General features: G+C 47.5%; 2 protein-coding genes across 8 annotated transcripts in view; one reads left to right on the top strand and one right to left on the bottom strand.

Moving 5' to 3' along the window:
• Window positions 1–610: 610 nt before the first annotated feature.
• On the bottom strand, window positions 611–11688 carry LOC146355970 (uncharacterized). 7 transcript variants are annotated; one of them, XM_084831509.1, is made up of 5 exons: window positions 11304–11688; window positions 7604–8835; window positions 6058–6228; window positions 4291–4417; window positions 611–3713 (listed from the first exon to the last, which is right to left on the bottom strand). In XM_084831509.1, exons 2-5 carry the CDS (start codon window positions 8333–8335, stop codon window positions 2659–2661), a joined length of 2085 nt encoding a protein of 694 aa, XP_084687635.1. In that variant the 5' UTR covers window positions 8336–8835; window positions 11304–11688; the 3' UTR covers window positions 611–2658. The 7 variants fall into 7 exon arrangements, with proteins under 7 accessions (XP_084687635.1, XP_084687636.1, XP_084687637.1 ...); XM_084831510.1 differs by having other exon boundaries at window positions 7604–8622; XM_084831511.1 differs by having other exon boundaries at window positions 6073–6228; window positions 11188–11687.
• Window positions 11480–15732, top strand: part of LOC146355969 (uncharacterized) — a 33349-nt gene continuing 29096 nt past the window's right edge. Inside the window, exon 1 of the mRNA XM_084831340.1 lies at window positions 11480–11820. The gene's annotated coding sequence lies outside the window, so the exon portion shown is untranslated. The remainder of the gene's footprint in view (window positions 11821–15732) is intronic.

The raw sequence follows: 15732 nt of genomic DNA, 5'->3' as shown, positions 1-15732 counted from the left end.
TTTTCAGTCCCTTGATCATCTTCATTGCCCTCCTCTGAACCCTCTCCAGCTTGTCTGCATCCTTCTTAAAGTGTGGTGCCCAGAACTGGACACAGTACTCCAGATGAGGCCTAACAGGGTGTCTTAGAGTCTTGTCTCTCTCTTCCAGTCTGTCTTACTTTCCACCCGCACCCCCCCAAATGCAGTTTCCGTTGTTCCTTTCCACACCCAGACACCTACATTACATGCTCCTTGGCTGGTTCAGATATTTCCTAGCCTTTCAGAAGACTTAAAGAAGGTCCTGCTATTGAGAGCAATCAGCCCAACTCCCTAAGAGAGCAAAGAGATGCCTGCCAAGTTTGTCAAGGCTATTCAGGTAGTCTCCAGAAGTCTCTCTGGCTCCATTGACCCTCTCCTGTCCAAACTCCTCATCTCACAACATGCTCCCAGGAACCGCACCAGACTGGAGTGGGTGAAATGGCAGGCTGGTGTTAGGAGGAGTCGTAGTGTTCAAAAAGCCCTTGAACATTTCCCCCCAAAGGGCCCCACCCCTCTCCTGCAACCATCAATCGTTCGGCTTCCTGACTTTTGTGCAGATTTCCCCCCTACTCTAAAAGGCTGAAATGCCTCTCCTAAGGTTTAGTTACAGGCAGGAAGAGCTTTAGGCTAAAATATGCTGGGGCTGTTTGGTGTTTTGCCCCACCCCCTTTTTATTATACTTTTAATCCGCCCAATCACCAACATCCTCTTTGCTTTTGGCCTCATCCGCCCCTGGAATGAGCCCCACCACCCTGAGCTTCTCTGAAATGGAATTCGGCTGTGGTGACCAATCTCCTCCAAACGGGCCTTGTCCCACAGAGATGCACAGGGCAGGGCAGTTACCCCATCTCTGGTCATGATCATTCCACCCAAATGGTGCCTTTTAGGAGGAACCATAGAAGTCAATCGCTGAAGAGCCCTTTTTTTCCTGCAAAGCAGATTTCCTTGTTTTTGAAGTCTAGTCCATGCCTCTTCTTAAGGGGGCAACGGCATCACTCATAGGGGGCAATGCTGAAATCAAATATGTTGCAGTTGGAGAGACTGGGTGGTATTTTAACCTCCCCCACACACACAACACACACAGAAACAAAGCAGAAGCATAGACAGACGTTCTTCATGTTCTTTAAGACTTGGGTAGTTTTATTAGTAAACATTTCATTTCTTCTGTTAAGCTTTCAAATTTAAAAAACTCCTCTGTAAATGCTTCCTGCCCTAAGAAGGAAGAAACAAACTGACCGATATGTGGACAGAGAAGGGTGTGAGAAATATTATCCACCTGTGGTAAGTGGGGAAAGCTGAGGCGGAGAGAGTTAATTGCAATGACTCTCTCACACAAGTCAATTCATTCAGAAGTCTTCTCTTTTGCACATCTTATTTGGTCCTCTCTCTGGTGGATGCTTCCCTACCCAATCTCTTGCAGACCTAAATTTTCGTACTTGCACGGAGGTGTAGTTTTTGGTGGAAGTCTCCCACCACCATGGAATACTCTTTAGGATTCTCTGTGATTTACATCAGGGGCGGGCATAAAGATGTTTTTGACTTCAACTCCCAACATTGCTGACCATTACCCATGCTGGCAGAGGCAGAGGGAGCTGAAGTCCAAAATATCTGGTGATCTGTGTTTCCCCCACCCTGGGGTGCCAAGGGATATAAGGATTTTGTTAAATCCATTTCTTCGTCTGTGTTCAAGGATTGTCAGGTGTCTCGTCCCACTGTCCGCTCATTGATGGAATCCAATTTTTTTTTTTTTTTTTTAGGGACTACGAGAATTTTGGCGCGCTTACGCAAGTGCAAATTTATGCAACCCCCCCCCCCCCCAGTAAAAAACCAGTTTGCAAGTCTGTGCGACTTGGACAAAGCCGGTCTGCTGCAGAATCAGCAGTTTGGATTCACAGAAATCTGAACTCATTTGAATCTGTTGCAGATTTCTCAGACATTCCTATGTATACATAACTAGAACACTGCAGACTACTAGCACTGCAGAACCAGCATATTGTAGGCTGCAGATATTCCAGATTACTCCCTGGGCTGGAGTTCCCAAGGCTTGTGAAGGAAGAAGGACAAGAGGAAAAATGTTTTCATCCCAAACTGACTAAATAGAAGCCCAGCTAAGGCTCACTGGGCTTTGTGTCAGTGTGCTTAGGATCATAGCCTTAACTAGCTCATTGGCTACTAATGTTGAAATTTGCTATTATTTATTTATTGCATTTATATCCCACTTTTTTCCTTCCTTAAGGAACCCAAAGCGACATACGTAATCCTCCTCTTCCTCTCCATTTTAGCCTCACAACAACAACTCTGTGAGGTAGGTTAGGCTGAGAGTCTATGACTGACCCAAAGTCACGCAGCATGCTTCCATGGCCGAGTGGGGACTAGAACCCAGATCTCTCGACTCCCAGTCCAACACTCTAGCCACTACACCACACTGGCTCTCTATTAAACCCTTTTTGTGTACGCTGGGACTGGGGGGGGGATTCTAATCTAGAGGCTAAAGGGGTCTGGAGAAAGGAGAATCTATGGCAACAGATCCTGATGGGAAGCCAGTTTAGATGATGGTAGAAGGTTATGTGCTGGTGGAAAGCCCCTGGCTCATTTCTCCCAATGGCTGTCTGGAAATATAGCTGCCGACCACACACTCTGTTAGTGCTGTTTCCTGCAATGCCTATTCATTTTATCTTTCCGAACAAAACTCTTCCCACACTCAGGACATTTGTGAGGTTTCTGTCCTCCGTGACTTCTCTGATGTCTGGTCAACATATCTCTCCGAGAAAAGTTTCTCCCACACTCTGCACATTTGAATGGTTTCTCTCCTGTGTGGATTCTCTGATGATCAATCAAGTGCATTCTCCGACTGAAATTTTTCCCACACTCCAGACATCCGTACGGTTTCTCCCCAGTATGAATTCTCTGATGGATCTTCAAATATCCACCCTGATTGAAGCATTTCCCGCACTGAGAACATTTGTACGGTTTCACTCCAGTATGAATTCTCTGATGTCTTGTCACTGCTTCTCTAGAAGTGAAGACTTTCCCGCACATAGGACAATCATGCAGTTTCTCTCCGGTCTGAAGCTGCTGCTGATTCATCAAATGTTCTTTCTGATTGAAGCTTTCCCCACGTTGGGAATGTTCATACGGTCTCTCTTCACTTTGAATTCCTTGGTTTCCCATTAGTGGCGTTGTATAACTAAAGCTCTTCCCACACTCATTAAGAGGTTTCTGTTCTGTGTGGTTACACTGATGAGTGTTCAAAATCTCTCCTCCTTCATATTCGGAGAATTCAGATTTACACTCTCCCTTTATGGTTCTCTGATGTTGATCAAATAATGAATTCTGCTGGAAGTTTTCCTCTGACATGGGACATTCATCATGGCCCTCCATGGTACATATCATATTGAGTTCTGGCCTGTAGCAATGCCTTCGACCAAACTTGGAGAACAAGGGAATGTTATCCCTTGTATGCAATGTGGAATTTGGGATAACTGCAGCTGTAAGAGCTTCCGTGAGGTTAATACATCCATTCTCTCTCTCCACTGATTGCTTTTCCTGTTCCTGTTTGGACTTGCATCCTTGCTTGTGCACTGTCTCCAGCACATTCCCATGGTTTATGTGTGGGGCTGCCCTGAGTATGTCCGCTGTCTCATTTCCCCCACCATGACAATTCTCCATCTTAAGCTGACTTTCCTTCTCATCACCTGCAGAGAAAGTGAGAAGAATTTTACCCATGCACTGGTGACCTGTTTTCAAGACGCTTGTAACCTCTTTGGCCTGGCTTTTCTTTTTCAGATACTTCCTGCTCTGCTACAACCATCTTTCTTTCTATCCCCATGATCATGTCAACCCTCTCTTTTTTTTTATCTGGGGCTGTGGTTTTGAAATCGCAAAGCACCGAGCACCACCTCAGGCACCAATTAATTAACACTATTAATGCTCATCCGGGCTAAAAACTTGATGTACTTTTTAAATGAAAGAATCCAGTGCCACTTCTGCAAAGTCGAAAACTCCTCCACAGTACAGCAACATACCACAAAACGTTGTAATAATTCCTAACAAATGTTGGGGTGGTATTAGTTGCTGGAAGCTGACATATCTTGTTCAGTGGAGAAAATATATAAAAAATATTTTCCATTACTGGAGTTAAAAAAATTCATAATATTAAATGTGGATGGACTGAGATGGCGATATTCTAAAATGTTAGTGATGATTCAAATGCCAAATCGGACTGGCTGATGTTTACTGGATTTACTGGACTTGAGCAGAAGAACTCCTTACCCAAAGAACCTCCATTCTCACCATCATCCTGCAGGACTTTCCAAACCATTGTCTGTTGGCCTGGCCGAGTCAGACTTCGCTTGACTATCTGCAAATACATGCCTGTTTCCTTCAAGTTCACAGAGCCCTGCAAACAGGAAAAAAAGACAGCCACCCTCTCCTGGTCAGATTTTGACGGAGAAAAAACAGTGTTATGGTAAAACATCACACACTTGTGCCAAACCCCAGTACTGTTCAATTTACAATTCTCAGCCCACTGATAAATATTCAGTGAAACAACGGAACATAAGATTATAAGAAGAGATGTGCCGGATCTGACCAAGGGTACATCTAGTCCAGCATTCTGTTCACATGGTGGTCAAGCAGTTGCCGACAGGAAACCCACAAGCAGGACAGGAGTGCAGAGGCACTCTCCTGCCCATGTCCCCCAGAAACTGGTGTACATAGGCATACTGCCTCTGAGCCTGGAGGAAACATATAGCCCTCAGGACTAGTAGACACTGATAGCATTATCCTCCATTAATTTGAAGCCATCCAATGCTGTGTGAAGAAGTCCCTCCTTTTATCTGTCCTGAGTCTCCCACCAATCAGCTCCATGGGATGACCCCACTGGGTTCTAGTATTATGAGAGAGAGGGAGAAAAAGGTCTCCCTATCCACTTTCTCCACACCATGCAGAATTTTGTACACCTCAGTCTTCCCTTACTTGCCTTTTTTCTTAGCTAAACAATCCCAGATGTTGTAACCTTTCCTCATAGGGAAGTTGCTCCAGCCCCTTGATAATTTTAGTTGCCCTTTCCTGCACTTTTTCCAAGTCTACAATATCCGTTTTAGGTGCGGTGACCAGAATTCCAGGTGTGGTCGCACCATAGATTTGCATAAGGACAGGATGATCTTGGCAGTTTTATTTTCCATCCCTTTCCTAATTATGCCTAACATGAAATTTGCCTTTTTTAATAGCAGCTGCACACTGGGTCGACATTTTCATCGAGCCATCCACCACTACCCCAAGATCTCGTTCTTGGTCAGTCACCGCTAGCTCAGATCCCATCAGGTTATACTTGAATTTGGGATTTTTTGCCCCAACATGCATCACATTACAGTGATTTGCCTCACCACCCCAAAATTTACTTTTTCTCATTTTTTCTTCTTTACAGTGCCCGGTATTTGAGAACACAGGTTGCTGCCTGCGATGTTCAGTTTGGGAGCATGTCGTCGTTGTTCAGTCGTTGAGTCATGTCCGACTCTTCGTGACCCCATGGACCATAACATGCCAGGCCTTCCTGTCCTCCGCTCTCTCCCGGAGGGGTGTAGAATCTCAGGCCCATGGTCCCAATCAGGCCCTCTGGGGTTCCCCAGGAGGCCATGCCTTCTTTGCCTGGCCCCACCCCCTTTCCCCCCAGTCACCAATCATTTGGAGGTTTCCCAACTTTTCTGCAGGTTTTTGCCCCACTCTAAAAGGTTGAAATGCCTCTCCTAAGGCTTAATTACTGGGAATAAGAGCTTTCCACTAAAATAATCTGGTATCTTTTGGTATTTTGGCCCCTCCCTCTTTGCCAATGGAATGCCCCCCCCCAAGTTTCTCTGAGACTGAATTTGGCCCTCAGGGTAAACAGGTTCTGCACCCCTGCTTTAAACCTTCTCCCAACTATTTTAAGGTGAGCACATACCACCGAGCTGGGTCCGCATCCAAAGGAAGCAGCCAAGATCACATATGCCACCCTGACTTGTATATACTCGCAACTTTGCACATAAGAAACTGACTCACCAGAATATCACATACCTCTCTCAGACCAGTTTGATCCGTTCCCTGTCCTTCAGGGGGAGGGAATGAGCTGTCATCAATCTGCCTGATTTCTTCATAGATCTGTCCCTCGGCAGCCCCCAAAGGTTCTTCCTCTGCATCCAGAGAACCCACACACTCCTCCTTCAGTGGCCCCTGAAACAGGGAGGATAATCCGACTGAGAACATGGTTGGGGGGGTAACTGCTATGGGCAAATGGCACATTCTGTTCCCTTCAATCTTATTCGCTTGTGAGTGTAATTCAAGGCGCTGCTTTTGCCAAAAAAAGATCTCAGTAGCTCACTAGTTCTCATGAGGTTATTCCCAGGCCAATTAAATGTGGATAACATATAGAATTATTGCTCCCCGCCCCAACATGGTTCCTCTGCAGAACTTGCAGAATTTCAGGGGGTGCTGCATTGTTTTCCACCACGGTGAAGGGCGGCACCTGTTAGTTTTACCCTGTGATGAAGCTCTTAAAGCACAATTGTCCTCCTCAAAATAAAAAGTAGCAAACTTAATCTCATTTACAGGGCTGTTGTGGCGATAAGGGAAATAAATGGCTGGGTTCACTCAACATGCTAACCCACACTCCGTTGTTGAGTGGGGGTTGTTTTGAACTGTGGGTTGTTCGTTGAACCACAGGCTAGTGTGTTGTCTGAACCCAGGACAATTTCTGCAGGGTGGTTTGTTAACCACGCAGTGTGGCTTGTTTTTCTTGAAAAAGCCACATTGAACCAAGGTTTGTTGCTGGGTTGTTCAGGGTGGTTAACAAGCCACCCTGCAGAAAATGCCCTGGGTTTGGACAACATGCTAACCCACAGTTCAACAAACAACTCACACTCAGCCACTGAGTGTGGGTTGGCGTGTTGTGTGAACCCAGCCACTTACCGGGTTCACATGATCATGGAGGGAAAATAAGCCACTGTGGCTTATTTACCCTGCCCATGCATGCTGGTTGTGGACTGCCTCATTACAATAATTACCCTCACCTGGAGCAGGTTGTTATGAAGCCCAAACCCAGAGAGGGTGGGTGGCTGGGGTAGTTTACAACCCACCCTGAAACCCATGGTTTGTTCTAGAGTTTAATAGTAGTTCCACGTGTGGTGGTTCCATGTGTGGTACTGTCTCTTCTTCTCATAAATTGATGAACATGTACAATAAGAAATGAAAATATATATTATACAAGTTTAATTGCTTAACCATAAATTTTGCTTCCTTCAAATATTCTGCAATAAGGCAGGATATAACTACATTAAATTAAAAAAGTTAAATATAATGATAATAGTGCAAAGATAAGCATGGTGTATGGCAGTACTACAAGCATGGAACTTTCCCCGATTCAAGCACTTTCTGGAAGCACTAAGAATGCTCTTATTTGGAATGGTGTTCAGCAGATGATGCTAAGCTAGCCCAGAGGCTTTCAGCCTTTGCAACAGGTTATCCATTTTTAACGGAATAACTGCAGATGGTTCCAACAACCTAATTCACATTCTGTGTCCTCTTAGGGAATGAAATAATAAAATCTTACCTGCCACTTCCCTCCCTCGGCCTCTCGCTGGCTCATCAGGAAGTCCTCCACCAGGGCTACCGCCTGGGAGCAGGTGTCCGGCCCTCCTGCTCGGATCCAGTTCTGCAGTTCTGGCGGCAGGCTGGCCAGGAACTGCTCCAGGATCAGCAGTTCCAGGATCTGCTCCTTGCTGTGTCTCTCTGGCTTCAGCCACTGGCAGCAAAGCTCCTGGAGCTGGCTGTGAAGCCTTCGCGGGTCCTCAATCTCCTGGCAGCAGAAGTGCCTGAAGTGCTGGCGCTGTGCCTCCATTCTCAGGGCTTCCCCGCGCAAGATGGCGGCCTTCACTTTCCCATAGTCCTCTTGATCGCTGGCTTCCAGGCTTTGAAAGGTCTCCTCTGATTCTCCACTCAGTGCTGGCAGGAGCCGGGCCGCCCACTCTCCTCTAGGCCACCGGCAGGCTTTGGCCACCTGCTCAAAGGAGGCCAGAAAGGTCTTGGCATCATCCCATGGAGCAGTCTCCAACATCAATGGGTTTCCTCCTCCTGTGTAAATGGGCTGCAGTGTCCTCAGCAACTCCTGCCATTGGGCTTCCCAATGCTGTTGCATCCCCTTGGATGGTTCTCCTTTGCCCTCTTGTGAAATTCCCCACCCTGGTCGCTTTATCATATATTCAGGATGAAATGCACTGGTGGCTTTTCCTGCTCCTTCTTGTCCCTCTTCTAAGTCTGGGCCTGCAAATTTTTTCTCCTTCATCCCTTCGGCTCCTGGCTATAACCAGTGAAATCTAGACTTGAGAGCAAGTAATGATTGAATCCTGGCAAAATCTTTGCTCTCAGATCTCTGAAGTCTTGCTATAAAGTCAGAGAAGGAACACACCCAGCTTTGGCTTTCTTGATTGGTCTTATAGCACCCACAGAGGAAGACTCACAGTGGATGAGATCTGCTTGGTGACAAAAGTGCTACAAGGATCAGAGGTTCCCAGAGGTCCAAGGCCAGTCCTGGGAGGTATTCCCAAGTTGAAAGGGGAGAGTCTTGCTGAGCTAAAGAGATGCAATAGAAGGTTTTAGAAAACCTCAAAAATGTGTTCACATAATCCTCTGTATAAAGGGCCCATTTGTGTACATCACTATGTGGGTTCAGGAAGAGAGAGGGTAGCTAAGAGACTGAGCCATGAACTTCAGAGTCTCTGGTTCAAATCCCCCATTTAAGCAGAAATTCAGCAGAAGGCTTCAGTCAAAGACAACCTTCCCTTCCTAAAAGATAAAGACAAAATAGAAACAATACACTTGCAAGTAGAGCCTGTTGCCTCTTATCAGCTACCTCTTATGGGAGGCCTTAAAGACATTCTCTTTCTTTTGCCTCTCGATGGCAGGCAAGGATGATTGTATTTGAATGGGCATAGCGTGGCAAACATGGGGATGCAGATGGAAGGAATCAATGGAGAAGAAAAAGAGGTTCAGCATATGGAGTCTGGATTCTATGCTTAAGATTATTATCATATTAATACAGTATTCAGAGTGCTTCAAATATGTTATCTCAATGATAACAAGCACCCTGCCATGTAGGATGGTATTAATATACCCATTTTGCAGATGGGGGACCGAGGCTGAGAGATTAGTGAAGGCTATGTAGTAAGTATATATGGCTGAGGTGAAATTTGAACACAGGGCTTCCTGATTCACCTCTTGGCCTCTTAGCCACCAGGTTAAAATCACTTACAGTGCAATCCTAAAGATGTCTACTCATAAGTAAATCCCATTACGTTCAGTGGGGTTTACTGCCAAGTAATGGAATATAAGATTCTAGAGCTGACACCCACCAAAGTATGCTAGTTTTTTTTTTACCCTTTAATCCAGGGGTGGGGAACCTCTTTCAATTCAAGGGCCAAATTCAATTTTGGAGAAGCTCTCAGGGGCCACATTCCAGCGGTGGGTGGGAGTCAAGAACAACAGCCTGTTTTCCATCCTGAGATTAGGCTGTGTTGTCCTGTCTAATGCAACCACCTGGAATAGGAGGTTATCTAGAGGTTCCTCGGGCCCTTTGCGCTGTCCCTGCAAACTGCAGTGACAACAGCTGGAATTGGTGGGGAGTTCCAGTCTCCTCGGAGGCCAGGGTGGCCCACCCAGGGGCTGAGCCAGTGATTCACTATGGGCAAATCTGTCCTGGGTTGCCAGGGCTGGGCTTTAAAAGAGAGCTGAAGTAAAGGCATGGGGTCTCCCTTCGTCCTGGTGGGTCTGGACCTGCTGACAGCTGGTTGCTATCCTGGAAGGCCCATACTGAAATATGTTAAGGATAGGCCAAATAGCTTTATTATTTTGCTGGGTGTGTGTTTATAAAGCTCTATGTATATATCTAGTAATTTGGTTTTGTGCCCTCTTGTGCAACTTGCTACTTCCATTTTTCCCTTTCCCTCTACCCTCTTCTTTACTTTAATAAATATTTATCCAACCTTTAGTTGGTTTGATTTTCTCTGCATGATCTCAGTGCTAATTTCAGTGCCTCTTGGCCTAGGAGGGTGGCTACAGGGTAGTTTGGGGGACATGAAGGCTGGGTTTGGCCAGTCCTACCTTGCAAGAGAGTTGGAATTAGTTCCAGAGCAGCCCTACCTTGCAGGAAGGCTGGGATTAGTTCCAGCAATCCTTCACAGTGGGGTTGAGGGCAAAAGGGGTTGCTAAAGGGGCAAAGTAAAAAAAATACAAATAATACCAGCATATCGTAGCTTAAGCTACAATATATTTTTGTGAACTGCCCAGAGAGCTTTAGCTATGGGGCACTATAGAAATGTAGCTCATTTTATTATTTATTACAATACACTGATATTTCTTGTATCTTTGACCCCGCTGCCTTGCCTTCTGTCCTACCCAGCACGGGAATACAGTCCCTGAGCGCTTCTCTGAAACCGAGTCTGGCCAAGAGGTTCCGCACTCCTGCTTTAGAAGGAGAGTATGGTTTCAAAGGGAGATTAGACTAATACATAGGGAACAAGGCTATTCTTGGCTACTAGTCACGGGGGCTACATGTTACCAGCACATGTTAGGCTCTCTCTAAATAGCAGTTACTGGACAGGGTGGCTAGACGCAAAAGAGGACCGGGCTCCTGCATATACTTGTGTAGAAGAGGGAATCTTGTCAGGCAAGCCACACCTGCTGAAATTCCCTCTTCTGCACAACTATTAAAGGCACAGGAACCCCAGTTATTTATCTGCATCTGGCCATAAGAACGGGGTGGGCAACCTTGGGCCCTCAGCAAAATTTCAGAAGACCTCTGCAAGCCAGGAGTTCAGACGTCTTGCAAGAACGGCTATCCCTCACCCAGCAGCGCATTGGGAGAGAAAAGGAGGGAGAGAAGGCAAGGGGTAGAACCTAGGAAACTGCCTTGTACTGGGTCAGATCAAGGGCCCATCCAGCCCAGTACTGTCGACACTGACTGGCAGTGGCTCTCCAGGGTTTCAGCCAGGAGTTTTTCCAGCCCTACCTGGGGATCGAACCTGGGACCGTCCGCATGCGAAGCAGGGGCTCTACCCACTGACCTGTGGTCCCGCCCCTCCCACTTGGGGCCCTGCTGCTGACTCAGAAGTAAGTACTATTGTGTGCAAGGAGGCTCACCTCTCCCAGCTCGGTGTGTATGCCTAGGATTGCTGCCCAAAAGGACAGCCCCGCTCCAGCCACGTGGAGCTTTTGCCACAATAACAACAGAGCTCGGTGAAACTCCCCAATCCTACCGCGAAGGACGAGGAGCCCCGTGCGGTCCTCGGCTTGCCGGCTTTCTCTCCTCCGGGTGGGGTGGAAAATCGAACAAGGATCCCGAGCCTAGGGCGGCTTGCTGGAAGACGGGCAGCGGGGCGGCTGCGGCTCCGGCACATCCCACCCTTCGCGCTCGGCTTCCTGCTCCTCCTTTTCCCGTCGTCGGGGATTCAATGGCGGCGGTTGCGGAAGCGGAGCCGTCCAGGAGGGGGCGGTCGTGCGAAGCCTGTCTTGCCTCTGCGGCGCCGCCGCCATTAACCCACCGCCGGAGCGCAGGGAGGGAAGGTGGGGGCCCGCCGCCCGGAGGACCTGCCGCCGCCCGGAGGACCTGCCGCCGCCCGGAGGACCTGCCGCCGCCCACTGCTCGCCGTCCAGGGAGGGTGTCCGGCGGGCATCCCAGTTGGACTGCCCGCGCAGCCGCCCAAACGGAGCTGAACAGCCGAGAGAGAAAAATCCCGCCAGCCGAGGGTCACACCGGCCTCCTCGTCGCTCCCGGTATGGTTGGGCAGCTCTGTTGCTGTCATCGTTGGGGGCAGGAGCGCCACGCGTGGGGCGGGCCGGCAAACCTGGAGGCTGCGATTCCTGACCGCACACGCGCCGTCCTGGGGGCGAGTCCCGTTGAGCACAAAGGCCCTCCTGCTGAGGCGACGCTCGCTTATGGAGTGGCCCTCACAACAGCCCTGCGAGGTGGATTAGGCTGAGAGGGGGACTGGCCCAAGGCCTCCCAGAGAGCTTTGTGGCCAGGTGGAGATCCGAACTTGGCGTTCCCCAGACCTAGCCCAACTCTTGAATCGCTGTACCATGTGGGCTCCCGTTATTTATTTATTACGTTTATATCCTGCTTTTTTTTTCTCTTGCAGGAAACCCAAGGTGGTTACATGGTCCTCCTCCCCTCCATTTTGTCCTCACAACAAGCCTGTGAGGTAGGTTGGGCTGAGAGTCTGTGACTAGCCCAAAGCCACCCGGTGAGCTTCATGGCTGAGTGGGGACTAGAACCCGGGTCTCCCAGGTCCGACTAACCATTACACCACACTGGCTCTCCATGTGTAGGATTGTGCTGTACGTTAGCCTCTGCCAGCTGTATGGGGATAATGAGATTAGACTAGGGAGTGGGGCAGCCTTGAGCACCATTTCCTTGGTGGACAGGCAGGGTGTAAATCAAATAAATAAATACAGGAGAGCCAGCATAGCGGTTAGAGCAGTGTGGCCCCAACTTGGTGCTGTCCAGATCTGTTGGACTGCAAAACCTATAATTGCCAGCTAGCAGTTCCAGCCAATTGCAGTCCAACTTATCTGGACGGCATCAGGTTTGGGGAGGGTGACTTAGAATGTTGGCCTAGGACCGAGGAGACCTGGGTTCAGACTCACTCTCAGCCTTGAAGCTCACTGGGTAACCTTGCACCAGTCACTCTCAATCAGCCTAACCTACCTCACAAGGTTGTTGTGAGTTGTTGTTTTTTTTAAGGCAGGGAATTGTGTGTTGTCTTGAGCTTCTTGGGGGAGAGGTGGGATATTTCATTTCATTTATTATGATAATTGTTTATTTGTGCAGTCGCTTCCGACTCTTTGTGACTTCATGGACCAGCCCACGCCAGAGCTTCCTGTCGGCCGTCGCCACCCCCAGCTCCCCCAAGGTCAAGTCCGTCACCTCCAGAATATCATCCATCCATCTTGCCCTGGGTCGGCCCCTCTTCCTTTTGCCTTCCACTTTCCCTAGCATCAGCATCTTCTCCAGGGTATCCTGTCTTCTCATTATGTGGCCAAAGTACTTCAGTTTTGTCTTTAATATCCTTCCCTCAAGTGAGCAGTCTGGCTTGATTTCCTGGAGGATGGACTGGCTTGATCTTCTTGCAGTCCAAGGCACTCTCAGAATTTTCCTCCAGCACCACAGTTCAAAAGCATCTCTCTTCCTTGGCTCAGCCTTCCTTATGGTCCAGCTCTCGCAGCCATAGGTTACTATGGGGAATACCATTGCTTTAACTATGTGGACCTTTGTTGTCAGTGTGATGTCTCTGCTCCTAACTATTTTATCAAGATTAGAAAACGTCTTCTGATTTCCTGGCTGCAGTCAGTGTCTGCAGTCATCTTTGCGCCTAGGAAGACAAAGTCTGTCACCTCCACGTTTTCTCCCTCTATTTGCCAGTTATCAATCAAGCTGGTTGCCATAATCTTGGTTATTTTGAGGTTTAACTGCAACCCAGCTTTTGCACTTTCTTCTTTCACCTTTGTCATAAGGTTCCTCAGCCCCTCCTCGCTTTCAGCCATCAAAGTGGTATCATCTGCGTATCTGAGATTGTTAATGTTTCTTCCAGTGATTTTAACTCCAGCCTTGGCTTCATCAAGCCCAGCACATCGCATGATGTGTTCTGCGTACAGGTTGAATAGGTAGGGCGAGAGTATACAACCCTGCCGTACTCCTTTCCCAATCTTAAAACCAGTCTGTTGTTCCGTGGTTTGTTCTTACTGTTGCTACGTGGTCGTTAGACAGATTCCTCAGGAGGCAGACAAGATGACTTGGTATCCCCATACCACCAAGAACTTGCCACAATTTGTTATGATCCACACGGTCAAAGGCTTTAGAAGAGTCAGTAAAACAGAAATAGATGTTTTTCTGAAACTCCCTGGCTTTCTCCATTATCCAGCGGATATTGGCAATTTGGTCTCTAGTTCTACTGCCTTTTCTAAACCCAGCTTGTGCATCTGGCAATTCTCGTTCCATGAATTGCTGGAGTCTACCTTGCAAGATCTTCAGCATTACCTTACTGGCATGTGAAATAAGTGCCACTGTTCGATAGTTTGAACATTCTTTGGTGCTTCCCTTTTTTGGTATGGGGATATAAGTTGATTTTTTCCCATCTGTTGGCCATTCTTGTGTTTTCCAAATTTGCTGGCATATGGCATTCATCACCTTGACAGCATCATCTTGCAAGATTATGATACATGGATATAAATAGAATAAGCAATAAAGGGTTGTCCGAAGCAGCTTCTATACTCCCCCCCACCCCAGTTTGTAATAAGGATTTATTAACAGTGGCCTACACTACAGGCTTGTTATAAGCCTCTCTACCTTTCCCACTCTGAGTTATCAGACCCAATCCCACATTCAATCTGTAATATGGGAATAATAAGCAGACTGTGTTACAAAGTTGACACAAGCCTCTCTGTCTCCTGCCCACCCCTCAATCTACAACATGGGCTAATAATGCAGGACAGTCCATTTCTCATAGAACTCATAGAAGCATAGGGTTGGAAGGGGCCTACAAGACCACTGAGTCCAACCCCCTGCTCGATGCAGGAAGCCTGATTCCCAGGCAGAATCCCATGCAAGTACTAACCAGGGCTGACCCTGCTTAGCTTCCGAGTCTCCTCACATGTATTGCAGGACACATTTCCAGGGCAATTTTCTGATAAGCTTAAACAAAAAAAATGCATGTATATCATTGAAAATATGAGTCTGAAAGAGCAGAAATGTTTGTCTTTGCATTTCCTTTTTGGGCATGGGGGGTGGGTAGCCGTGCGAGTTTGTTACGGCAGATGCAAAAGAGAATCTTGTGGCACTTGAAAGACTGAGACAGCAATCCTATACACACCTACCTGTGAGCAAGTCCCATTGAACTTAGTGGGGCATACCTCTGTGTAGACATGTATAAGATTCACTATAAGAAGTGAGAGGCTAAGGGTACAATCCTGTGCGTGTTTAGACAGAAAAAAAGTCCTACAACTCCCATGGCTGGGGAATGCTGGGAGCTGTTGGACTTTTTTCTGTCTAAACATGCATAGGATTGCACCCTAAAATCACCAAGGAGTTGGGGGCTCCTAAATTATGAGGAAAGAGCGAAGGGCATTCCATCAGGGACCCCTGCCTTATCTGAGGGGAGGTGCTCCATGCCACAGAAGCCCTTGCAAGATTTAAGTTCTAATTTTTTAAAGTGAGTTTGCATTACATGTAGCGTGATGTATGGGGAGTGCTGGGAGCTGTTGGACTTTTTTCTGTTCAAACACACATAGGATTGCTCCCTGAGAGACCAAGAGATGAACCAGGAAGCCCCTAGTTGAAATCTCATTTTTCAGCCATGCACTTACTAGGTACGCTTCAGCAATCTCAGCCTCAGTCACCCATGTGCAAAATGGGTGCATTAATACCATCCTACCTGACAGGGTGCTTGAAGCATTATTGAGATAACATACCTGAAGCACTTTGAATGCTATATAAATATGCTGGTGGCCTTAAACATGTGTCTCCTTAGAATCCTGTCACCATATACAGGGCCCCTTTTTCTGTCCCTTTGCTTGCTTGCCACACCACAGCCATTTAAATACAATCATCCTTCCCTGCCTTCTCCACATATCAAACCAACCCTGAGTAAACCACCAAGAAGCAAAAGAAAAAGAACGTGTTTATGAAGT

Source organism: Heloderma suspectum, chromosome 2, assembly GCF_057233095.1.
Source record: "Heloderma suspectum isolate Gila_16-S chromosome 2, 16-S_ref, whole genome shotgun sequence".
Taxonomy (NCBI): Eukaryota; Metazoa; Chordata; class Lepidosauria; order Squamata; family Helodermatidae; genus Heloderma; species Heloderma suspectum.
The sequence above is the reverse complement of the archived record's forward strand: the minus strand, read 5'-3'. Positions and strand labels throughout refer to the sequence as shown.

Bases quoted from the DNA above. Each gene is read 5' to 3' on its own strand.
- LOC146355970 (XM_084831509.1), bottom strand. From the start codon at position 8,335: ATGAAGGAGAAAAAATTTGCAGGCCCAGACTTAGAAGAGGGACAAGAA. The intron at 6,229-7,603 runs GTAAGATTTTAT...TCCCTGTTTCAG, and splicing joins CCGAGGGAGGGAAGTGGCAG to GGGCCACTGAAGGAGGAGTG. The intron at 3,714-4,290 runs GTAAGGAGTTCT...CTTTCTCTGCAG, and splicing joins TGAGAATGGAGGTTCTTTGG to GTGATGAGAAGGAAAGTCAG.